This window comes from Clinocottus analis, unplaced genomic scaffold (genome assembly GCF_023055335.1).
Source record: "Clinocottus analis isolate CAN_PGR_092001 unplaced genomic scaffold, fCliAna1.0.p SCAF_14, whole genome shotgun sequence".
Taxonomy (NCBI): domain Eukaryota; kingdom Metazoa; phylum Chordata; class Actinopteri; order Perciformes; family Cottidae; genus Clinocottus; species Clinocottus analis.
Window position 1 is genome coordinate 1,797,805 of NW_027175865.1, and position 26,707 is coordinate 1,824,511.

The 26,707-nt window shown below is 45.9% G+C and overlaps 1 protein-coding gene across 1 annotated transcript in view; it reads left to right on the forward strand.

The window, feature by feature from the left end:
- The first annotated feature begins 13,114 nt into the window (after positions 1 to 13,114).
- The window catches only part of erf (Ets2 repressor factor), a 33,216-nt gene continuing 19,623 nt past the window's right edge, over positions 13,115 to 26,707 (forward strand). Inside the window, exon 1 of the mRNA XM_068575744.1 lies at positions 13,115 to 13,865. Coding sequence (XP_068431845.1) covers positions 13,844 to 13,865 — 22 coding nt within the window. The 5' untranslated portion in view covers positions 13,115 to 13,843. The remainder of the gene's footprint in view (positions 13,866 to 26,707) is intronic.

Consider the following 26,707-nt stretch of genomic DNA (forward strand, 5'->3'; position numbering starts at 1 on the left):
TTATTTTTTGATATATGAAACCACCTTCATACAAATGTAGCTTTATTACTTTATTATTAAACATTTTAATTAAATATGTAACCCTCTTTTTTTCCCCAAATAGTTTTATATTTTATATTTTTTATAGACAAAAAATAATAACAATAATCTAATCTCTATAATTTCATTTTTTTTGATATATGAAACCACCTTCATACAAATGTAGCTTTATTACTTTATTATTAAACATTTTAATTAAATATGTAACCCTCTTTTTTTCCAAATAGTTTTATATTTTATATTTTTTTATAGACAAAAAATAATAACAATAATCTAATCTCTATAATTTCCATCATTCGTTCTCCTTTTGAAGTTTCTGTACCTCAGTTTTTCACTAGAGCCTTAATGTGAATGAGCTGCAGTTTGTGCTAAACGCCACCAGATGGCGCCATCACTGTTTAAATAAAGCTCACAGACAGAAGAGACGTCCAGGTCGCCTCTCTGGTCTTCAGACTGGAGATCATATCTACAGATATTAAGCTCTGGTCATATGTATTCAGTCTCTGTGGATATTTAGTTAAACATGCTCTTAATTTATTATCATTATATGAACTCTTAACCTTTCCATATAGCTATCAATATAGTAAAGATGTAGAGAATATTTACTTCAACACTTCATAACTGGATTCAAAGTCATTGTTTCAGTCAGAAATAACCAAATAAGACTTTGTGAAATAATAACTGCCTTTTTGTACTTCGCAGGAAATCAGAAAGTCTCGACCGCTCCATCTTCTGAGATCTGTTGCAACTCTCCAGGAACTTTGACTTCTCCATCCTTATAGGTAACGGCTCTGCAGAGCACTTTGGCGTCTGTGTTTCACTTTTTCAGACCGAGAAAAGTTGGTGAAGACGCGTTGCCGGTTGCCGTGCTTTGCCGCTCAACAGTTCAACTGTCTGCGTTGGCAAACCGTTGCAAACACGTCACACTGGTTTGAGTTATTCACAATAAATATTCAAATTGCTGAGCAAACAGCTCACACTCAGCGCCGCCACGAGCCCGGACTGTTGTCTTTCTATTTGTTTAGTTCATATTTATTTAAGGACAACCTTGAACCGTCTGTCCTGCACCAAAAAAAGACTCCTACACATGTAAAAGTAAGAATCCTGTTCAGTAGCATGAGCATCGACAGCAGAAGAATCGGTTTGACCCCGTGACCTTTTGAGCTGGTTTTACTACGACTCTCAGTCCTGTGGTTTCCAAACAAGCGGATACGACTGAGAGGCCTTTTAGACATCTGAAACGTGACAAAGAGCCCAAAATAAGTCAAACTAAATCAAAAACGAATGACAGATTTAACCTCCAGCAGGTTTTTGTGTTTTAATCGAGTCTTTTTGATGTGAAATCTCAAACTGAAACAAAACCACAGTTTCAAATCGACGTCAAAGCGGTAAAAAGCTTCTCCCTGTGGCGACGCGGCGGACGCGCGGAGGAGGACCGCGAGTCCGCCGTGTCAATCTGACCTCGCGGAGACGCCGCTCTTAGTTTCACTGATGAAAAAACGAAGTTACGCGAGCATCATATCGCACTTCTGCTGTAACATTCCCCCTGAAAAGCCCGTGTTTGAGCCGTGTCATGAATCAGAAGGTCCTATAAGGTGGAGCTGAACCTCCGCCGCCTCCGGTCTCTGCGGAGCGTCTGCGCGTCGCTCCCTCCATCCGGGGGTTTCCCCTCCCGACCGTCAGCCATGAACGCGTCCGTCACGTGTCTGAAAACACAAGCGCGCTTTCCAACGCGACACCTCTGACGTTGGACTGTCTCCCACGCTCCAGACACAACGCCCCCTCCTTCCTCCCCCCTCTTCATCCTCCTCCCTTCCCTGGTAACCACCGCGTTGATGCAGGCAAGTCCCTCTGTAGCTATAGAAACAGAAAACGGCGCCCGGCGGCGTGCGGTAGGTGGCTCCCGGCTGCTTTGCGGCCGGCTGCCTGGAAGGCGCGCGTCGTCTCGCCGGCTGATGCACCGCGAGCCCCCCCCCCCTCCTCTTTGGTGTGATGTCTGTTGCCATCGCGCTCCGCCTCCGAGCCAACGGCATACTTTCGGGTCGGGCCCTCGGGCCGGCCAGACCTGCACAAACACGGCGGCGGCCAATCTCAACCCCGACTCAGACGCGCCGCGCCTCCATCCAAAGCCATCCGAGCGCCGCGGCCAAGCCCGCCGCACTCCACCCTGCAGCCCCAACCCGGCATTTGATATTTAATACCGGAGACGTCGGCGAGCCAGCACTCTCTCTCTCTCTCTCACCCCAGAGAGAGAGAGAGAACTGCAAACAGTGGAAGAAATCATCATAATTGTAGGCGGCGGGATCGGCCCTTGCGGGTACAGAGGGTGGCGTCTCGCAGCTGCGAAAAAAAAAAAAAGGTCAAACACTCGATCACGTCGACAGCCGACCGGTCTGTCAGTCAAAGTCTGTCAGCGGGAGGATGAACCACAGACCGCTCGGTGTTACAAACTGTGGAAAGCAGAGAGCCAAGAGCCATGAATCACGAGAATATCCACGCGTAAAAGACAATAATTCAAAAATAACTAGAAAATGATAGAGAGTTGCTTTCGGTCTCTGAGCAGAGGAGGAAACTACGCAGCGAGAATCCTTTTTAAAGGTTTGATTTCAGGGTTTAGAGGGACAGAGATGTCTGGCCAACTAAACACTTAGAAAAACTCCAAAAGAAAAAAGGTACAGCGAGTGTATCTGGTGTGTGTGTGTGAGTGTGTGTGTGTGTGTGTGTGTGTGCGGCTCGCAGGTGTGGACGTACAACAGGAGGCCTCACAGGCCCGGAGACACGAGACGCTAGACTATACATGTCAGCCCGAATGTATACATGACGTTCACACAGTAAAACATGGAGGATGAGGCTGGAGGAGGCCGTAACAAACGGGAGAAGAGGACGGCGTGCCGGAGAGCAGAATGAGGAAGGGGAGAAGGAAAGGAAAGGACGAAGGGGGAAAGGAAAGCGAGGAGATAACCGAAGGAAAGGAGGGCGCTCTGCGTCCGGCCTTTCAGAGCCTCGGCAGCTCGTTGGTGTTGTCATTGGCTCTCTGAGCCGCTCGCCCGCCGACTTCGACACACTTTTCTGTCTCCGCCGTCGACAGACTGTAAAATACAAAATAAAAAAAGAAGGGATGAATGAGGCTCTGTGGGACGGAGGGAGCATCACATCACGACTCAGCTGCACCTCCAGCTCAGTTTACTGCAGTGATTTACAGCCAGAGGGAACGAAGAGGAAGCACTGAGCCTGAGCTCATTCTGCAGTTTATATATATATATATATATATATATATATAGATATATAGATATAGATATATATATATATATATCTATATCTATATATATATATATATATATATATATATATATATATATATATATATATATATATATATTAGGGGCGGGAATCACCAGAGGTCCCACGATTCGATTTTATCACGATACTTGAGTCCCGATTTGAAATAATCACGATACGGCGATATATTAAATATTGCGATTTATTCCCTTTTTTTTCACCGCAAATTGTCACCGAAGGAAAAACTTTGTCAACCAAATTGCAGCAAAATGAAAAAGCGGAAAAAGCAATTGATTTTATTATTCGAAGACCAAAATTGATTTAATAAAAGATCGTTACTCGACTTCTGTGTATCGATACAATATTACCACGCAAAATATCGCGATACTGTGCTATATCGATTTTATATATATATAGATATATATAGAGAGAGAGATAGATAGATAGATAGATAGATAGATAGATAAAAAAAAGGGCTGTTCAGGGCTAAAAAGATGTGACTGCTGGTATTAACATATAATATCCGTATCTGATGACACTTTTCATCTGACAATAGTCGAGATGTTTTTGTTCGTCTGGTGTTTCTTTGTTTTTTTTCAACCCTGTTTCCTGTGTTTGTGTGTCTAAGTGACTAATGGAGCTGATTTTTCACGACGCGAGTGAGAAACACAATAACAAACCGAGCGGATCCGCCGAATGTGGAAAGAAAAAGGTTTTATTTCTCTGTAGGCTTCTTTCCGTGATGCTGTCAGACGCTTCTAATAACAACCTGAGCCCGTCAGTGGACCTTGAAGAGTTTCCTCAGCGACGGCATCGCAGCCTGTTTATCGTCTGCAGCGCTCTCCTTCACTATGTGCAACACATTGTTGTCTCCAGTCGACAAAAACATGAGGAAATAGGGTTGAAATAAAAGCAAAGTTACCCTTTAAATCCAATATTCTACTCTGATTAATCTACTTTATGCTTCTGTTGCTTCCTGTCCAGCACCAAACAACCAATCATAGGAGAAATATCATAGAGATCTTAATGAAAAAGTGAAATTTGGATTTGTTATGTGGAAGAAAAATGAGGATTGGACTCTACACATAATACAAACTGACAAAACAACCTCTTTAAATACAAAACTAGAACAGAATACGCAAAAACAGTCAATATATATGAATTTTAAAGAAGAAATGCTCGTTAATGTCACTTAAGATGATCCACAGTGTTCACCGGTTAGCCGCGACTAGCGCAACGTTTCAAAGGGAGTTTTTCTGCCTCCTAGTGGCCAAAAATGGAATTGCTGCCACTTTAAATAAGCGTTGTGCTAACCGGCTTTATTGAATTGTATTCTTCGCTTGTAAGTAACCCTGGGACAATGCAGGGGACCGTTTAAAGGTTTAAAGGACCAGTGTGTAGCATTGAGGCGCTAGAAATGGTCGGCCACGTTGCTACAGAAGCCCAGAGAGGACAAACCAAAGCAAAAACTGTCCGCAAAACCATTGTTTCCCTACGTTTTTGTGGACTAGCATAAACTTTCTCAGCGCGGAGCAACACCTTTAAATCGCCGCTGACTTCCTGTTTTGTGGCGGCAGATGTAGAAGTGTTAGCTAGCTCGTTCGCTGGATGGGATCCATCGCTCGTGGTGCGATCGTTGCCTCACGGCGTCAGACTGAAGGAGGCGGATGTCTCTGACGCTCAGGCCTCGGGCCGCTCATGTTGCCGTGTTGCTACACTGACGGAGTTGACGGAGCGGTCTGGTCATGCGGGGGAGGTGTCATGGGAGGAAGCGGCTGCACGGTGCCAAGAGGAAGAGGAAGAGGAAGAGGGAGTTCCTCCACAGATAGACTGAGGAGGATCCACACCAGCTCCATGTCGACTCTATATTGTAAAATATTACAGAGCGTCACCGATCCTCAGACCTGCAGACTGACTGCTGGATGCTTCCTGTCGAGCTCTTTCCTCAAGCCAACTGCTCTCTCCTCCTCCAGATCCTCTGCTTTCCCTTCTTCTTCTTCTTCTTCTTCTTCTTCTTCTTCTTCTTCTCCTTCTCCTTCTTCTTCTTCTCCTCCTTCTCCTTCTTCTTCTCCTTCTTCTTCTTCTTCTTCTTCTTCTTCTCCTTCTCCTTCTTCTTCTTCTTCTTCTCCTTCTCCTTCTTCTTCTTCTCCTTCTTCTTCTCCTTCTTCTTCTTCTTCTTCTTCTTCTTCTTCTTCTTCTTCTTCTTCTTCTTCTCCTCCTCTCCCTCCTTCTTCTTCTTCCCCTTCACCTTCTCCTTTACCTTCTTCTTCTCCTCCTTGTACTCCTCCTTCTTCTTCTTTTTCTTCTTCTCCTCCTTCTTCTTCTTCTTCTTCTTCTTCTTCTTCTCCTCCTCTCCCTCCTTCTTCTTCTTCCCCTTCACCTTCTCCTTTACCTTCTTCTTCTCCTCCTTCTACTCCTCCTTCTTCTTCTTTTTCTTCTTCTCCTCCTTCTTCTTCTTCTTCTTCTTCTTCTTCTTCTTCTTCTTCTTGTTATTCTCCTTCACCTTCTTCTTCTCCTCTCCCTCCTTCTTCTTCTCTTCCTCGTCCTCCTCCTTCCCCTCCTCCTTCTTCTTCTTCTTCTTCTTCTTCTTCTTCTTCTTCTTCTTCTTCTTCTTCACCTTCTTCTTCTTAATAAAGAAAGAGTCATAAAGCCCAAAGAAAAAAGAAAAATAAGAACGAGGTAGAACTATTTTTAAATAAATAATAATACATTGAACAAAACATAAATACATGATAATAAAACATGTTTAAAAAGAGTTTATTTCGTGTAAAACATGAACTTTGTGCAGAATATCGTGTTGAAAAGTGACCACGTCCATGTCAGCTGCTCAGATAAATATAATAACGTTTGTCTTCATAATATTCATCAGCGTCTCCGCCGTGTTCATATACTCACGAACACCTCGATCATGTGAGCGTGCTCAAGTTAACCTGAATAAACTGCAGATATTATATTCTACTATTTATAGATAACAGCGCGTCTTGGCTGATGGTTTGCAGATGAGCTGCTCGTCCTCTTCCTCCTCCTCCTCCTCGTCCTCTTCCTCCTCCTCCTCCTCCTCCTCTTCATCCTCCTCCTCCTCCGTTATTCAAATGAGCCCCAAATGTCCCTCGTGACCTCCCGTAGCCTCGTAACAAGCTAATGGAAAGAGCTCCGCCGCCCCTCTTTCTTTCCTCTATACATTCGTTTTCCTTTTCAGGAACCCCGCTCTTCCCTCCCCCTCTTCACCCCCCTCACTCTCTCTTTCTCCCCCTCCTCCCCCATTCCTTCCATGGCCTCATCCTCCCCTCTTTCCTCCCCTTTCTGTCCTCTCTCTCTCCCCGGCCCGGGAGCGAGATAATCCCATTACACGTGTGTGAATACCAGCTGGAGGAGAGCGGGAGAGAGGGAGAAAGAGGAGGGGAGAGAGGAGGGAGAGGAGGGGGGAGAGGAGGGGGGGAGAGAGGAGGGAGAGGGGAGAAAGAGGAGGGGAGAGAGGAGAAAGAGGAGGGGGAGAAAGAGGAGGGAGAGAGAGGAGAAAGAGGAGGGGGGAGAGGGGAGAAAGAAGAGGGAGAGAGAGGAGGGAGAGGAGGGAGAGAGAGGAGAAAGAGGGGAGAAAGAGGAGGGGGAGAGAGGAGGGAGAGAGAGGAGAAAGAGGAGGGGGAGAGAGGAGAAAGAGGAGGGGGAGAGAGGAGAAAGAGAAGGGAGAGAGGGAGAAAGAGGAGGGGGAGAGAGGAGAAAGAGGAGGGAGAGAGGGGAGAGACAGGGGGCAAAGAGGAGGGAAAGACGTAGAAAGAGGAGGGAAAGAGAGGGGAGAGAAGGGAGAAAGAGGAGGTAGAGAGAGGAGGGAGAGAGGGGAGAAAGAGGAGGGAGAGAGAGGAGAGAGGAGAAAGAGGAGAGAAAGAGGGGAGAGACAGGGGAGAAAGAGGAGGGAAAGAGGGAGAGAAAGAGGAGGGAGAGAGGGAGAGAGAGGAGGGAGAGAGGGAGAGAGAGGGATGAAGTGAACAGAGAGGGTTTGTGTCCGGTGTCCTGCAGACTGCCACTTCGTCTGGTTGGTGTAAAATCTCCATTAATATAATATTTGCATTATGAGGAAGTGTGATGTGGAAAGCAGAGGACGACATAAATCCTATTTATTTTATATATCCTTACTTATTATGAAGTATTCAGTTGGAATAACTAAGTAGATTTACTTTGCTTAAGTATTTCCACTTTAAACTACTTTATATGTTCCACTTTACTTTCCATATTAAAACAAGAAAACCTATAACTCGTATATATAAAGTATAAACTACTTGATAGCTGTTAGCAATAGATATTGCTATTAGCGGAGATGTAATTTATTATTCATAACTGTTTGTGTAAAAGCTGAAACTAAGAATTGTTGTGTTTTCGTTGGCTTACAAAGAGCTCTTCATGTCCACACCGTTTAGACGGTGGCCCAGAATGGACAAAAACAAACACTGACTCCTTTCACGTTTTTACCCGATCCAGAGGACACGACACTAGAGAGGAGGGCCGTTCAGTCGGGTGCAATCTGCCGCCTCGCCACTAGAGGCCCCCAAATCCTGCACGCGGCACCTTTAAGGGTCGAACTACCAAACAGTGACCTTTAACTTGACCTTAGTCATCCATAATAATAATAATAATTCATATTAGTTATGTGCTTTTGGTTCATATTTTCTCTTGTACTTTTACTGTGAGATATTTCTCAAAAATAAAAATTAAAGAAATTGTAAAAAAGTAGTCCCTCTGAAAAGTAGAAGTGAGTCTGTATCTACAGGGTTACTGCCCTCTGATATATTTATTATTGATTCCTTGTTATCGACGCATTCAGACGAATTTTGAGAAAGTATAGAAAATGGAAATACTCACATTCTAATACAAATACTTAAGTAATACTTTACAACGACAGAAAAAGGGTGAACTACTCGTTTAAGCTTCTCTCGGTGTGGCGGCGTTCGGCTGCGCAGGAGGTCGCCTCCCAGTTTCAAACCGCTTCAACTTCCCGTGTTTCCCGGCTGCTGGTGTCGGTTCCGACGCGACCCGGCTCCTCTTTGTGATTCGGGGCTCGTCGCCGGGCCGCCGGGGCCGACCACGAGGACGGGAGCTCGACAGCCCCGATGCGGCTCCTGAGGAGTTCAAGCGCCAAGAAAATAAACAAGCCTTTTGATCACAAAGGGCCCATTCACTCTCTCTCTCTCTCTCTCTCTCTCTCTCTCTCTTCCTTTCTTTCTTTCTCTCCCCTCCCCCCTCCACTGATCCTGTGGAGCTTCTCCTCCTCTCTCCTCTCCTGACCTCTCTGTCTTTTCCTCTCTTTTACTAAAAAACCTCCCCACGTGTCTCCTGCCTCCATTTTTTTCCATCTTCTCAAAACACGTCCATGACCGTCGTCCCGCCGCTTTTTTGTGTGCGAGACAGACAGACGTCATGTGACCAGCCAGAGGGCAGACAGACAGGCAGACAGACAGAAACACACACACACACACACACACACACACAAGGGCCTCCTTATTCCACAAACATAAGCTCATGGTGCAGAGCAGAGGAACACAACATGGAAAATGTCTTCATCCCTCAGAAACGGGCAGAAACGTCCCCCCGGCTGCTCGAGCGCGATCCTGCTGTCACGAACACGAGCGGCCTCGCTTTGACTCCACTACTGTGTTTGTGTGTTCGTGTGTGTGTGTGTGTGTGTGTGAGAGAGAGACTGTGTTTTCTTATGCATACAGATGGGCTGGTGTGAAAGGGCCTCTCCCCTTACAGTTTTGTTGTGGAGCGTGAGCGCCGCCCGCTCTGAGGTGTGGCTCGCTTTGCACCATTTGCCCCCTCGGGCCGATTTCACCATTTCATAAACACGGCAGGTTTCCTGGGATAGAAAACACTTTGCTAATGGCACCGAAACATCCCCCCCCCCCCCCACACACACACACATTTTAGTGTATTTTTCCCCTAACACACTAAAAATCACATTGTATGTTATTCTATCTATTAGTTTTTACTGGTTGTACATAATGTGTACTCGTTGCTGTTTAAAATGCATGTACCCTTTTGGGTAAATAACCCATCATGACGTAAAAGCAGCAGTGAAACTGTGTTGATTATTAGCTTAAGTTATTGATCCCCTCTAATGAGCAGCAGCACTGAAAGCATGATCACGACCACCCGTTCACACGCTTTTAACTTCATTAACTCCTCGCCTTCTTCTCATTCTTCTCCGTTCACCAATCAGCGGAGCTTTGACCGGCTCCTGTTTGCTGATGACGGTCATTACCACCTCGGTAATGAACCGACGGCGACCCCGCTGATCAGTTAAGTCCCCATCGCCCCACCACTTCACACGTATGCGTGGCCGTCGGGTCTCCCGCCGGGCCTTTGTTTCCTGTTGCTTTCGCATGCGGTCGGGGTGTCTGCGTCGCAGTCTGCCCTCCTGTTGCATCAACAAGCCGCTATTTCCACTGTCGAACCGGCCGGAGGACGCGGCTCGACTCCAAGTGGTTGTGTCTCAAATGTCGGGGACTTGAAGTGAAGATATTGAGCACCATAGTGAGTGTTTGTGGTTGCATTTTTGCAATTGAACCGAATTTGTGTTTCTTTTTTTTAGACTTTGTTGAAACACACAAAAAGGTATTAAACACATCTTACACATGAGACAAAGCCAAAAGGGCCAAATACACAAAACCAGATACTTGTCCAGACACATTTCCCTCACTTTGTTCGCTGTAAAGGGCGACCATGTAGCATCCTCATGGTTACTCAAGAGGCTATGCTAATGAATATTAAAGATACTTACTCTTTCAAGTCAAATGGGAATGAATGATGTAATAATGTAATGCAGAAAAGCAGCACTTTGGCATCAAGAAAAAAACATAGACGTATGAGAAAATGAGACATAACTTGTTACATTAGTGAGCTGGTAGGCATGTTTTATTACCCGTGGACAGAGCCGGGCTAGCTGTTTCCCTCTGCTTCCAGTCATTGTGCTAAGCTAAGCTAAGCTATGCTAAGCTAAACAGGCATAAATTGAGAAGACAGACATGCGAGGGGCATCGATCTGCTCGTCTCACTCTTGGTAAAAAATAAAAGAAGTAAAAATGGCAAATTTCTGTAAAAATATTCCTTTGATATTCAATCAACAAATGAATCGATCATAAACACACACACACACACACACACATGTGTCGACAGCTTGTGGTGAAGGTGTTGACGAAGCATCACGCGGGGCGAGCAGGAGGACAACTGGTGAGGAGAGGAGGAAGTGAGGTGCAGAGGAGGAGGAGATGAGAGGCGGAGGCCGAAAGAAAGGAGGAGGAGAAGTTACAAAAGTGAGGAGGATGAAGGATCCACGAAGAGCAGAGGAGGGAAAGAGCAGTAGGAGGGTGATGCACGGGGGCCAAGGAGGAGAGGAGGAGGAGGCGAAGGAAAGAGGAGATGGTGCTTTCCCTTTTCCTGTTGTATTCTCACTGCGCCTCGGTGTGTGTGTGTGTGTGTGTGACAATGTGACAATCGCATGAAATACTTCACCACCGGCTGGCCTCCACCTCCCACACACCGCCACTCAAAGTAAATGAGCAGAGCAGAGGAGGGAGAGGGATGGATGGATGGATGGGAGGAAGAAAACAAGTGTTATGACTGGTTGGGTAAGAAGAGGAAAGGGAGCATAAGAAAATAAGGAGCTACCTACAATCCACACTTATTCTCCTCCACTTCATTTCCTTCCATGCGCTCTTCAGCTCGGGCCGCTCCTCGCTCTCCAGTTTACGCTCTTGAGTAATTACTGCTACTTTCTTTCAACTCCTCTCTCTCTTTTTTTCTCTCTTTCAGTCTCTCTCTCTCTTTCTTTCTCTCTTTCAGTCTCTCTCTCTCTCTGCTGCCTCCTCACATTTGATGCAAGTGCTGAAGGGCCCTTCATTAGAGAGGGATAAAGAAGTGTGGGAGAAAAGAGGTGTGTGTGTGTGTGTGTGTGTGTGTGTGTGTGTGTGTGTGTGTGTGTGTGTGTGTGAGATAAGCCCATAATGCGAATACGCGCCTGATAGGCGACAGGCGACGACCTCTCATAATACTAGTAGACGCAGATGTCTGTCCAACCCGGCCACCGTCCGTTCCAGCGAGATAAATAACCACAAAAACACAACCACCTGTTTGTTTGGCCCTTTTCTTTCTCCTCTTCCCCGCGTGTCCGTGACGGATGGCGCCGCCGCGGTTTACCGGTAAACACACCGCCTCTCTCATCACCCGCGGCGGCAGCGGGTCTCCACAGCAACGCCGTGACGCGCCAACCGGGAGCGCGCGGGGCGATGCACCGAAGCAGCGGCGGTAACTCTGGGCAGCGGAGCGGCGACTGGTCCTTATCGAAGATCGTCTATCGAGAGGAGCGAGATACTCGGATGAAAAAAATAAAGTTATCTGGTCTTAACTCTCTAACGTGCACGTTTCAAGAAGACATGTTTTTCTTCTTCTGTCTTCACATGCACAGAGTGTTTTATTAGTGTTTTTTAATCGTTCATTTTATTTATTGAACTGATTAGACCTTTATTGCCAGCAATAATGTTTGCCACTTGTTCACTCATGCACACGATAAGCAGGCTAAAACGTTGTTTAGCACATATGTGTAGTTCATTAACCTACTTAAACTAAGATAAGTTTGAAACTATTTGGCTTATCCATATAACTAAAAAAAACATTTGGCTTATCTCTCTCTCTCTCTGTCTCTGTCTCTCTCTCTCTCTCTCTCTCTCTCTCTCTCTCTCTCTCTCTCTCTCTCTCTCTCTTTCTATGATATTAAACTATATGGCTTTAGTAAACTGAGATAAATATAAAATATTTTAGATCTGATAGTTTTGATTTGTTTGAAACGAGTTAAAGTTGTTTTCTTCCCTGTGCAGTGCAATCCAAGCAAACTTTAATGGTGCTTAGACACTGACTCCCATGCATTTTGTGTTTTTACCTTGATATTTATTTTGTGTTCATTTTACATACTGATTCTGACAAAACCATGTTACATCTCATCTGGTTTTTTTCTTTACAAGATTCAATTCAAACGGTGTCTACTATACATATATAATAACATATACAACACCCGCCTCACCCGCAAGGTGACCTTGATTGTGAGCGACCCCTGCCACCCCTCACACGGTCTCTTCCGCCTCTTGCCCTCTGGTAGGAGATACCGGAGCCTCCAAGCTCGCACCACCAGGCTGTCCAACAGCTTCATCCAGCAGGCTGTCAGGAAGCTGAACTCTCTCCCCACCGTCTAACTCTGTCCTCTTCAGACTCACACGTTGAAATGCTGATAGGGAGTTACAGTCATTTATTACAGTCATTTATTTATCATTTATTTATAGTCTAGTCCTTCATAGTCTTAATAGTTCCTAATTTATATTGTTGTCTATATGTTATATGTTGTCCTTTTTAAAAAAATAGTTCCTAATATATATTTTTGTTGTCTATATGTTATACATTGTCCTTTTTTAAAAGAATGTTTAAACTGTTTTTTGCACTTTATTATTTATTATTATTATTATTATTATTATTATTATTATTATTATCATTATTATTATTTGCACAATTTCACTATTTGTTGGACAGAAGAGAAACCCACTTTCGATATTCTGTAATTTTGCACTGCACATTGCACAAAATTGATAATGAAAACGACTTCGATAAGAATGTTTGCGCCTTTTATCTTCTCCTTGTTTTTCACATTCACATGGCATAAACGATCTTTGGCAACAAGTGGGCGTTCGGTTCCTCACCCCTTCCCTCCCTCCGTGGGTCAGCGTGGGCGGCCCCGTGTGGCAGGAGGAGAGCGAAACACGACACCCGACAGAAGAAGGGGAGGGAGGGGGGGGGGCTGAGAGAACACGAAGTGAGTGTGCAGTGGAAAAAGAAAAAGTCTGCCGGAGAAAAGAGAAGGGGGCAGAGAAAGAACAGAGTTGGCTCTGCTTATTTTTTTGTTCCGCTCAGAAGCGCCGCCGTGTTGACTGTCGGCGAAGGATGATGATGTGGAGCGGGAATCGACCATGCGACGTCGTTTCAACACACGGGATGAACGTTTAGACTCGTCGCATTCCGCTGCTCCAGCACGACTCCTCCAAACTTCGACCTGCGCCATTCAGACCCGGGCAACTGAACCCCCCAGCCCCCGCCCCCGCCACCCCTCCAACAACCCTCCCTCCCTTCAGAGGCTCGGGGCAACTTTTGGCATCAGACGCTGCGTGCACAAATATTCCGGCACAAAACTTTTTCAACAAACGCTGATGTGTCGAGATAAAACGCGGGCGCGCATGTGAAGTTAGCCGCTTTTTTTTCTCTTTTAACTCCCAACAAAAAACAAAACAAAACGAGCGCACCGTCGGGGTGGGAGGGGGGGCAGGTTCTTTCCCTCACGAGCCACTTGTGAGAACAACACCGGAGGAAGGAGTGGGGTGTCACTGCTAACACCCGCTAGCTCACTCGGCTAAACACGAAGCTAACGAGAGTCTAAAGTTCCGAGTCGACGGGGAAAAAAGTGGCCGAAGCAGCGCGCCGAAGTCGCCTGCGGAAGATGAAGACCCCGGCGGACCCCGGTGAGTTGACGCTTCGCGCTTTACTGACTTCAACTTTTTTTTACGGACCCCGCCGTTGTTCTTCCAGTGGAAACAACAGCGCCTAGCTTCGGCGGCTAGCTGGTTAGCACGCCGACCAGAACTCTGCGCTCGCTGCTGGGAGAAAAAAAAAGAGAAAAGAAAGTGTGACAGAATTATGGCGCTCGGGTGGATCCGTCCGAGCCTCTGGTTATTGTTCAAGAAAGAGTAAAAAAAGTCCAGCTTTACAGACACGTTTATGTTCAGATAGAGCTGATTCGACGCAACCATGAATGCCATTTTTTTTACAAACTTATGTCAACGATGTTTAACTTGAAGCTCCTCCGCGGAGCTATTTACAGTGGGGAGCGTTGGGGTTAGCGTGGCGGCCCGAGGATCGGGGTCAGAGCCGGGGTCAAAGGGCACGGACCCCCGGCTGATAGTGTTGCATTCATGATGCGTTTCATGTCCCCGGTCAGACGACTTCAATTCAGTGGAACAACTTTTTATTTGAGCTTTTAACCAACACCACATGGAGCAGCAGCAGCTCGTGAGTGACATAACGTTGATATAGTACACGTACAATACTTTTGTTTTTTAATCTACAGCAGGAAAGGAAAGAAATGGATCAAAAGACAGATAACTATAACACATTTAAAACCAACAAAATGTCATATTGCAGGAAAAAAAACAGCCACCTAAAAGACTTGATGGTTGCTTTTGAGAAGAGATGCACTACTTTTCCGTGGATGGAGTTTGCTATTTCTTTTCAGGAAGTGACAGTACAAAGTACACACTCTCCATGATTTGTGTTTCACATTGGAGTTTTTTAAGTTGCATGCTGGAAATCTGACTTCCATTCATCGCTCCATCACAGCCCCACTGTGCAGTGAGCCAGGTAGAAAGTGACTGTTTGATTGGATAAGCGCTGATAGGTTTTGAGGTTGAAGCAGAGGTTATCTGAGATCCTGGATAACACGCTGCCGGGGTCCTTGCTGTGAGTTTAATAAAAAAATTCAATTAGGAAACATAGTGCGTCCCTTTGTTTACAAAAATCCTGTGTTTTCTTTGCTTTCCTCTGAGGCACTTTGCAAGTAATCCCGTTTCACCCGCTTAATGGATGCAGAAGAATTGCGTCCAGGTAGATGCTTTCAGTAGTTTATCTCTCACGATCATTTTAAATGATCATAAAGTGGTGAAATAAGTCAATGTTGGCTGTTTGCTGGTGTATTTTGTTGTGGGTGCCTCATGGGTGGCGAATCCCCCGAAAAATGTGACAGTAAAACTGAACGCCATGACCCATGGAAGTACTTTTTCTCTGAATCTTGAACTCTAGAGTTCACCATGCAGAAAACACTCTGCGGGCATTGAGCAAGTATGCATCCACGATGTGCCCCCAATACTAGTTTGTTTAGGTTTTGAATATTTTCTTTTCTGCGGTCCAGGCCGCAATCTTTACAAATAACATTTTAGGATGCTCCAAATATGCAAAAATGTTTTTTTTTTGCGCAGCAGTGAGACTAGCATCCCACGGCCTTTATCAATCGTCTGAACATTGTATTCCCGCCTAATGACTCCCATTATCCAGAGGATCAGAGTGGCAAGGTTATGCTGCACTTCCTCTTAGTTTTAAAGGTAGGCGGCTTTGTTTTAACCACGTGCCTTCCAGCAGAGTGCAGCTCCCTTTTTGGTTATTTATAAAGGGTTTAAAACAATTTTATAACAGTTTAAAATGTTGTTGGTTGTGTCTGTTAAATGAAGACCGGTCTGGCTTGTGAGCTTTTTTAATAGTTCCCATTTGAGTTGTTTTGTGATTCATACCAACTTCCTTTAATTTCTGCAGACTAAAACACTAAATTCAGCTGCGTAACGTTTGAAATGACATCACTGTGGTGTGTGTAATTTACCTTTTATGTGTTTTTATAAGAAGGCCCGGCGTTAATACCAAAGGATCCCGTTGGGTAACGGTGATCGGCATCCACATTACATTATGCATGTCGCCACACAGACCCTTTGTCTGTCTCTCTTGGTGTAGCAGCCTGTTGACTATTTTATGTATATATGGGTCAACCCTCCACTCTTCCTATCAGGAAGTCAGCAGTCTGGCCCCACCAGCTCCAATTTTCCACTTGTGTTACTCCTTATATCAACACTGCGCCACATGTTAGACGTCACAGCTGTAGACGGCCGGCAAGCCAGCACGCTTTGTTGCAGTGTGTGTGTGTGTGTGTGTGTTGGGGGGGGGGGAGGTGGGAGTGTGTGTGGGTGGAGTGAAAGGAGCCATACATGAGCAATTAGCTGGTGTTAAGTATGGTATGTGCTGGGCTGCTGTTTATGACTGAGTATATTTGTGTGTGTGTGTGTGTGTGTGTGTGTGTGTGTGCACACATGCACGCCCCATATGTCTTGTCAATGTGCAGCTCTACCTGACAGTGATGTGGTCACAACAAAGCGAGAGTTTGACTTTACCAGCGAGACCAAATTGCCCTCTTGAGGAAGACCATTTGGTTGCGGGCAAGTTGAGTCAGCCCATTGTAATTACAGGAAGAACAACGAGACGTCTTTTTATTTTTTCAAACGCAGATTCAAATAGCTCTAACAACACCGGCTACACCAAAAGCTAATGAACCACAGGCGCGTTTTGGTAAAAGACTGACGCTGTTAGTTTCCTTCGGGAAGGACTCTGTTGCGTTACCGTCTCACCATTATACCCAGATTGTGCAGACGGCACAACCGCTGGTGACTTCAGTGTGTTCATGTGGTTGTGCAGCCTGTGTTTCAGGACGCTCGGTCTTCTCCCTGATTTTCAAGTGAAGACGAGTGCAGGGCCTGTTGAAGACGAGCAGGATGGCGTTGCCGATTTCTGGAGGAACCGCTCATACCAACAACTTAACGCTCACCACTGAGCTTCCTCTGGTCCTGACATGACACAGTTGCATCACTCACTGAAGTCCCAGCTACTCGCCGTCTGAAGCCCACAGGGCCCGACTTCACCATAAGGCTCCAAACAGCCATAAACTTAACATAGAAACATATTTAATTGGTACAATTCAAACTCATTGCACATCCACAATGACTCAGAAAGCATTTACACAAAGATGAACTTCATACTACTTACTGTGTACTTCTACTTCAGAGCAAACCATTGTACTACTTTGTCTATCTGACATAAAAGATTCAGATTTGACTCTACAATTAAAATATGACCCGGGGCCCCAAATCACTAAATCCGCCCCTCTGAAGAAGACTTAGGTCAAGGTCACTCGCTAAATTAAATACAATTAGTGGAGGTAATTTCCTGAAAGGAGTATTAGGAGCTTGCTTTGACATAACTACCCGTTTTAAAGTAGAGCATGGATGTAATTAGTGGAGGTATTTTGCTGGTGCTAACTTCATTACGACGATAAGTTGGTTTCATGTCTCATAATAGGTAAATCACAGAGCGCTCTTTTCATGTTATTTAAAAGTTTGAGGCACCAAATACAGTGTGAAGGACGACAAGGCGCCTTAAGTTAGACGCTGCAGTGTTGTGTGCTGCAAGTTGTGCAGCATTTACTGTTTGCCACTCGACATAAAAGAAGAATGATTTTGATTATTAGGCGTTACCTTGTGTTGTGTTAACATAGTCGAACAGATTTCATGGTGTTCTATATTTTATTTTGTATTTGTGGCAAAGCCCTTTTTCTTTATTTTTCCAAAAGCAAGTGCATATTTCTGTATTTTAAGTTGGGAATAACGACAGCCAGATCTTGGGTCTCACTTTGTTTGCAGTACCAGTGCGGTCAGGCCGTACATACGCTGGCTTTCAGGTCTCTTCAATGGATAATAAATCACGACAGATTCCATAAAGGAGGAAAACACCACAGCCCCTAAATACCAGCGTTCATCACAGGATGCACCACTTTCCCTGGTTTTTCCCTCCCATTATGTTGTTACTGCGAGTGATCAGGTCAAAGCAGACGCTCGGCTCGAACGCATTCCTAAATCACCGTCGAGCCCTGGAGGGCGAGCGGACCCTGGAAAAAAATGTACGGCCGCGTAGCGACGTCAGCGTTTCTCTGTTGTGCTGTCGAGCGGCGGCGCAGGTCAGCGTCGCCAACGATCACCTTTCCACGTCACGCCGGTCCCCTTTTTTTCCTGGAAGTGTGTACGGTGGCTCCGGTGACCCATACGAAGCTCAGCGCATAGACAACAGCGTGCGCGAGCTGGGACATGCTGGCCAAACAAACACTGGGGCCTCACACACAGGAAGACCCGTCTGGGAGGTCAGCGCCGATAGACATCCACGCCTGCAGTTATGTACGTTTTTATTCAGACATAAAAATGGTGTATTTATATCAACCGAGTAGTTGCATCGCTACCTGTCCTTCAAATTGTTGGATTCATTCTTGTGTTATTCATCAGTTTGTGTATTGTGGGTGATCTGACGTGTATAAAACCTTTACACAGATGCAAAATGTGAGGTGTTTTTATTACGCCAAGTTGTTTTTTTAGCGTCTCTTTCTGGTGGATATCTTTTGCATATTAAGCTGAAATAAAACCCATTAAAAAAAGGCGTTGCTGAATATCTGAGCAACCCGTTCACAAGCGGTGTTCGTCATCATCAAACAGGAGGCTTTATTTTAACGCGTGTCCCAGCAGGAACACTCGGAGGAGACGGTTTGAAGTGCCTTGCCGAAGGGCGCTACGGTGGCATTTGCGTAGCGGCCAAGATATTGAAAAGCATAATCCATCTCGGAGTGTGGAACCATTAGGGATCATCAATTTGTGATGTCGCGCTTTTTTCTTTTCATGACAACCAACATTGCCTCATCCGCTGTCACCGATGAAATATTGCTCCGCTGTTGGTGAACTCGGGGACAATTAATGACTCTACTTTGTCCCCTTTTTCATAAACAAATACATAATTGTGGCTCTACATGTTGCCAGAATAACTTGGAACAAAACACAGACGGCTTAAACTTGAACAATTCAGCTATGGGGAGTCTGCAGATGGTAATCGGCATACTTTTTTTTTTCCACTGGAGAACAAATTATTGGTTGCACACCCCCCTCTACTCATTGCAATAGAGTTGTACATCTCGGGGCTGTATTTTATCTCAGTGCATTGGGCCTACTCTTCCTCCTACGACGAGTTTCTCTCTGCACATATGAAGTGTTTGAGTTTAGAGGAGAAGCTCTTGCTCTTTGGTTCGAGAGGCTGAAATGAAAACCTGACATTTATGCTGTTGATACTCTAGTCGGGCCGAATCCTATTTTATTGTATTACTGGCAGAAAATGATGAAACTACAGCGGGCGACCCGGAGTCGTAGACTGTTTGACGGTTCGATCCGAGGAGTCCGATCCGACTGGCGGGTCAAAGTGCACATGGATCATTCCACCATGTTGTGGGGCTGAATGTCTGATGTCACATAGACTTGCTTGGTTTCTCCCAATAAATATCATATTTTTGTTTGCATGAGTCTAATAACTCCGTTTTAAAAGAATGTGAAAATAACATGTGCTTTTAATCAATCTCCTCAGTGGTCGACCGATTAATTACCGCAGAGACTAAGTTCAGTATCTTTATGTGCATCACCAGAAAGGCTGAACAACAACAAAACAAAGCATCCCGTTATTTATTAACTCTATTTAGATTCTCCAAAATCTGCCATTTGCGGCTCTCGGCCTATAGTTTTGTTTTTTTTCCACCCATTTGTTGATATAAAAGCGCTTAAGAAGTGTTTTTTATTCATCTTGACGTGTAAAGAGTGCAAAGAGGGCTCCTTCGCCGTCTTAAATGTCTCGTTCTGCCGTCCTGCTCGCTTTGGTATCTGGAAGAATTTACGACTGAGAGAATCTGGGCGGATGAAAAAGGACAGAGCCGGTCGAGTGGAGCCGAGGACTCGCTCCAGCGAGCAGATAAGGACGGCACCTGACATGATACTTCAGCAACTTAAAAATCCCTTTTTTCTTTGATTCACCGTTTCATCGATTCATGCAGAATAAAGCTCTGTACGCCATAGTTTCAGACCTTTTTTTAAAAAAAAGGTTTTTAAACCGAACCGATGCTGAGAGACAGAAGGTGTGGAGGTATGTCGCTCAGCTTTCTCCGTGGCGGTTTCGACTGGGCTTCGCCGTATGTTTTCGGCTGTCGCTCGTGGAGAGAGCGCGTCTGTCTGGCGTTGTTTTAACGGTCGTGTACGGTTCGAGGTGGGGCCGCCGCTCACACACTGCAGAAGGGATAAGTGGACAGACTAGGTGTGGTCCTGCTCTGCATAATGCTGCCCACATTACGCCCGTCACTGCCAGCTTTTTTTTGGGGGGGGGGGAGTCTGTTTTAGCTCAGAGTAAGCTGAAGTCTGCCAGGTTATGTTCTGGCAATTAAGCGAGCTCCAGTAGGTGGCAACATCTAGGTCACAATGTGTTTTTACAATGAAATGGGAGCGTCGACTCGCACTGAAATCCTCGCGGCAGTCATCAGCGATTCATTACGACACCAGTGGAAAAGACTTCGGTCCGAAACAAATCTGTTGATTTATAAAACTCGCCCGCGGCAAGTTGTAAAAAGATGTCAAAAAAAAAGGGACCACCTCAAGAGCCGCTGAGGGGAGAAGAAACGCGCTGCCAACAGGTTGCAGGGAGGAAAACATTTTGGGTGTTTTTGTGGTTGTTTTGGACGAAGTTGATCCAACCCAGACTCTCTCTGCCCGGTACACTTGCTGGCGTTGCACCTGCATTTTTTTTTTTTAAGCCCACAGTGCTCGATTTGAAACCGTGCGACGTCCAGCTTTCAGAAATGCCAATTTGAATTCATATTCCGATAAATAGGAATCTCTGTACTTTTCGGTTTCCCCCCCGAAAGACCTCTCTATTGAACACCTTGCCACTTAAACCTGGTGTTCGTTCAATATTAAGCTTCTCTGCGAGTCAAAATGCTTCACTTCATTCAGCTGGCAGCTGATTCCTGCAGAGGTACCCGCGCTTTATTGGACCACGACGTGCTTAAAAGAGTTTCTTAAAAGAGTTTTACAAGACGGCACCAGGTGAAAAGAGAGTCGGTGTCGCTGCAGGCTGCGAGGAAAGACCCGTACGTGTTACTCCAAAGTCATTAAATCCAAAGCTAAGACACATCTGGGTGGGCTCGAGGCATCGTTCTCTTATAGGAACCGGACGCTTCCCTCACTTGGCAGCTCCAGGGCTTTGTGCCCACGACAAACAGCTGCTGCTTCATGGTGCCTGTAAGTTGGCGTCGGCATATGACGATGACGCATCGCCGAATCCCACGTGTGGTGGATGTATAAAAATTTAAAATTGTTACTAGATTTTACAAAAAGGTGCCCAGAGCTCATTCACACTTTACACACAAGTACATTAATAGCTGATTTATACAGTTCACATGAATTAATATTAATATATTTTGTGAGCTGTGGAGTCATTTTCTCACAACCAGCCTGTGTCATGTGATGTAAAATTAGCCTTTACACTTTTTCTTTTTTTTTCCTCTTCTGTGGCGACATGAGTCTAGTTTGACAAGCTGCACGGTGGCCGGTGCAGAATAGACGATATGCAATAAGGGGATCGGGATCGGACCCCCGATACTGCAACACGGTCAACAACAAATCAGTGTGAGCTAGCTAGCGTTAGCGGCTACTCCTGCAGAGCTAACGCTAACGGCGGAGACGTAATGCTGCGTTCAGACATTTGTATCCTGGCAAAAGCCTTTTTTTTTCTTAAAAAAGAGGGGATTATGACCTAATTTTGGAATACTGGCTCTAATCAGATGGTATGACATCATTAAAACTAATAATGCCAAGCCTCTGTAGGAAGAATAAGTTTTATTGTGTTGTGCAAATTTGAATGAAGCGCGTTTAACAACGATCAGCAAGCGAAACAGCTGTTCCTGCTGGCTTTGAGGAGAGCATATACACATTATTTTTTGGTTATTACATTACAATAAATGTCCAAATCCCACTTTTCTTCTCTTTTGATTGGTCTACATTTTTAATTTATACACAGTTTGTCCGTCAGGTAAATAAAACACGTCGGCTAATTGTTTTATTTAAAAGACTCGGGCTGATCGAATCCATTCAGTTTGGAGCTGCAGGTTTATTTCTTAATTATGACATTTTTTTTGCAGTTTAAATGCCTCGAATGAAAACAATATGATGTTGTGTTTTGACTAGAAAAAGTGAAAACGAGCCGAAGAAGGAATTTGTCTCGTCTGGGACCTTCAGACTGGAAACAGAGAGCGAGAGATGGTTCAGCACAGCTCGCTGTTATCTGTTGTTTTGCTCCAGTCGCCTCTTCTTTTTGGGAACCCTGTGTGATCTTTTCTTCCGTCGTCTATGTCTCAACTTGTCCTGGGACTCGGTGATTATATGCTGTGTGTTTTATATTTGAAGCGACTCCGTGCTCCAGGGCGTTTCATACCTAAACTACACCGAGTTAGCTCAAGGCTAAATAGCCCGAAAATGTTTTTTTTTTGTTTTCCCACACCCCAAACCACACCGTGCATAACGGCAGCATACACACAGACACACACACTTGCATCCTCTCTTGCCTTCTTCTTCTCACACACACACACGTACACATCTGCAGCTCAAACACACACACACACATTGTCCAGCTGAAAGGCAGCAGCACGTAATATATCTCTTCCGGGCAGATCAAAGCGAGGACAGGTCGACGAGGAGAAGATGTAGGACCGGGTGGTGGTGGTGGTGGTGGTGGTGCTTCAGTCACATAACTTTGTTGACCAGTTGCAGAAGGTTGTGTGTTTTGGGTTTGTGTGAACCTGGACCAACTGCATCGGTCAAAGTCAACAAACACGAAAGCAAAACGGGGCGCTGATGATGAACGTTGGGGTGAGAATAATCTCAAAAAGCTGCCAGAGCCACTGCGAGGAAAACAGCAGGGGTTGAGTCGGTCTTGTCGCAGCTTCAAAGGTGGACCATAAATGACACGAGTGATAAGAAACAGCTCCCTTTGATAAGCGCCACCACTCGGTCATAAAGTTGCCTTTTCTTCTTTCTTTTTTCATCCCCCGCGCTTCTGAAGTTCGTCATTACGACCTCAACTTAAAGCTGAATTCTTCTTCTTCAAAAAAGAAGCTTTGAGATCTAAATGCTTCACGTAAACTTAAAGGGATGTGACCGAGGATCGCTTCACGCGTCGGCTTAATGAAGTTTAAAGCGCCGCCGCCGCCCTGGCTGATTAGTCGAGGAGGAGATCTGCCGTCTCAACGTCGGTGGTTTGAAACCCAGAGGCGGTGACGAATGAGTCGGGTCTCTTGTTTTATTGAAAGTCACGTACACTTTTTTTTTATTAGCGGGGCCTCCAAGACCCCCCACGCGCCGCCGCGAGGGACCGAAACGAGGCGACGTCTGTCTCGCATTAACGCGCACCCGTACGCACACTCTTTTAATTTTCTCGCTGCGGCTATCGAGCGTGGCCTCGCTCATTTTTTCGGGGGCTGCCATCTCCTCTTTTTTTTTTTTTGCGGTGACGCCGTCGTGCCTCCGCCTTTTTAATGTTTTTAACACGGGGAGCGAGCCGCTCAGTCTGGAGGCTTGAAGCATCCAGCTTTAACGCAACAGACTGAGGAATTAAGACCGCGGGGGCGGCTCTGCCAACGAGGAAAGGCTGACTAACGCACACCCAGACATCGCACGTGTAGAAAAGCCTCCCTCCCAAAAAAAAAGCTGTTTTACATTTGACGCGAGCGCCGCCGCTGTGGTTGTTCTCGAGGCCGGAGCACCAACAACACTGTGGGCCGATGAGGACGGGGCGGTGGCTCGGGACCACAGCGCCCTGGCAGAAAGCACAAATATTCATGTTTTTGATTTAAAAAATGAGGAGAAGGCACTTCTATTCAGTGATAGCAGATGTTCAGCAGCAGTTTGAGCTTTCAGTGTGTTCGTCTAATCAAAAGCTACCGTGGAAAAGCAGTTTATCTGACATGCGTTTAGAGGCATCGCACGATTTAAAAGCACTTTAATTGACTTGTGCACGCAACTCCTTGAGCAGTGATTGACGCTTTTGTTTAGCGCGCCGGGTGTCGGCTTTAACGCGACCGATGCCCCTCGTCAGGGTTTCCAACGCGAGTTCATTCGGTCGACTCGGTTTATATTCACCCTGCTATCCCTGACCCGTCGTCTCGGGGTCGAGTGTTGTACAGATTGCGAACCCCCCCCCAGAGGCAGAAACTACACAGTACGAATAAAATTGTTTATCAGTGCACAAATATGCACATTCCTGTCTGATGTTTGCTCTTGACATTCTCTGCCGTCTAAGATTTCACGACTTCAGGAGAATTTAGAGACAACTTTAACATGTTTTGATTCTTCTTTTTCCTTGTTTTGTCACATCACGGTCGCATCCCCGACGCTGCCGGCGTTGTCATTAACGGGTTGCAATCAACAGCCGGAGCCTCTTTGTCTGCGTGGAAAGCTGCTAAAAAAAAAGGGAAAGCTGCATTCTCGGGGACGGGGAAAGGAGGAGGGAGATGAAAGTTGATTGGCAGGAAGCACAAAGATGAGTCACTCGCCCGGCTCCCTGGGTTTTGGAGCGACGGGCCTATTCTGAGCTCTGCGGTGACGTCCGTGCGCGTGTTCGCATGCGGTCGTGTCTCCGCGTACGGCGCGCAAGCCGGCCTTCGCGTGGCCCAAACTACCGACAGCTGAAAGTCACCCAAATTCTCGTCGTCGGCTCACCACATTGTGCGTGTGTGTGCGTGTGCGCGCTGAAGGAAAATGAAAGTCGTCTGGCAACCGAACCACAACACAGAAGCCAGATTTATACGCAGATATTTATCTTCTCTCTCTGTGCTCTGAAGTCTCTACAACACCACCACTGCAAAGCCCTCCAGTTTCGTAATGGCCTCCATCAGTTTCTGACGACTTGTAGTCAGGATAGTTAGTCTACGATTTGCTTTGGACACCTCCTCTGACTTTCATGTTGTCCTCATGTAAATACTACTGGCTTCTTTTATTTCTCTTGAGTGAGAAGAGTTCACTTTGGGTCATAGTTCCTCTTCCCAGATGTGCTCGTCTTCCCCTTTCACCCGAAAACGAGAGCTGGATTTCCACCAAGAAGTTCCCTGTAATTGACTAACAACCATGAAACCTAAACGGCTCTCCACTGTGTTTCCACTGTGGACGCATTAATGTTATCAAACCAACCAACGCTTTCCCCATCGTCCAAAAAATGGTCCTAAATCCACATTTTACAAGGAAGCTACGCGAGTTGAAGCGGCGGCACCGACCCCTGAAAGCGCCTGTGAGGTCAGAAAGTTGACCCTGGTCCCTGTGGTCGAAACCCAGTGAGTTCAAAGGTCCTAGTCCTGGGTTAAGGTCCTGCAGGGCAGGGGAGAGACGCCTGTGGGCTTCGGTATCTCGCTTGATGACAGTTGATGTTATAACAGCCACTTGACCGTCTTGAACCGTCTTTGTTGAGCTTAATGTCACTTGACTTTGCTCTGCAGTGTGTCTGCTGCCTGCAGACGGACAATGTTTCACAAACACCTACTGTGTGTGTGTCAGTTCCTATTTTCAATGTATTATATCTTATTTTTGTTTATTATTCAACGCTCCTGTTGTGTGTGTGAATTTTATTTTGAAAAGTTAAATCTGTTTCCTGAGGAAATTGTGTTTTACCTCCTTCTGCGCCTCCTAGGCCCACTATGTCTCACTCTTTTCCCTATCTTTACTTCTGCTAGTCCGTCACACACACACACACACACACACACACACACACACACACACACACACACACACACACACACACACACACACACACTAGTGTCTTCCAGCCAAATTCTGCCCTGACTATTAGTAAGAGATCTCTCCAGCGAGGCTGTCAGGTAGCCAGGAGCTCATTACGGCTGAATGTTTTACGCGGTTGTCATTTTCTGAAAGGGAAAGCGTGCTCGGGCGAGTTTCAGAGCACGAGTACGTGCACGTCTGCACGTGATCCTCCCTCCCTGGGAATATGGGCCTCCGACCTCGGCTCGGTGCTGCAGATTAGGAGGTAAAAGTTTTAGATGAGGCACGTAGAATGTAATGGTTTTTGTTGAAATATCACAATTTGAAGCTTGGTTTTCTTTCACGAGATGTGTTCAAGGACCGTCGGAAAGATGAAACTCGCGTCGATCGCGCGTCTGGGGTCGCGACAAACGCTGTACCTGGATGATTATCGGCCATCAACCGCGATAGTTAATGGCTTTTTTTCTTCTTTTTTTTGGGAGGATGGATGAACCGCCTGATGCCGCGGCGGCGTTAACCAAGTCTGCCAGCATTACCCGGCGTTACTCATTGTCTGCACGAATCCGAGGGCATTAAAAGTGAGTCGCCTCTTGGCAGCTCGGCTCATAGAAAAAAGTCTGAAAGGCCTCAGACTTTTCAGCCATTAAAAACGCAAACGCGCTCCAATAGCGCTGCGTTATGCGCGCTGTGAGAAGGATCGTGTTCATGCTGGAGCTGTTGCCTCATTTGCCGTCTTTCTCTTCTACTTTGGCCTCGTGGTGCTCTGTCTAATGCAAGCTTCTCATAGCTCTAGATCTTTATTATGTATGACAAGATGCTTGTATCTGTCTGTATTCGTCTCTTCTTCTGTCGGTCCGTCCTTGTGTCTCCGTCTTATGTAACGTCGGCGGCATCATGTGAGCACAGAGGTCATGGTTCACGCTGTGAAGCCGTCCTTCTCTCCCCTTTGTTCTCCGCTGGATTTATTTGTTCTCCTCCCGCTCTTCTCTTCCACTGTTTCTTCCTCCTCTTTCCACCTTTCCACCTGACTTCCTCCTCGTCCCGTCCTGTTTCTCTCCGACTCCTCCCTGGCCTTAAGCCACCGGCTCCTCGAATCTGAA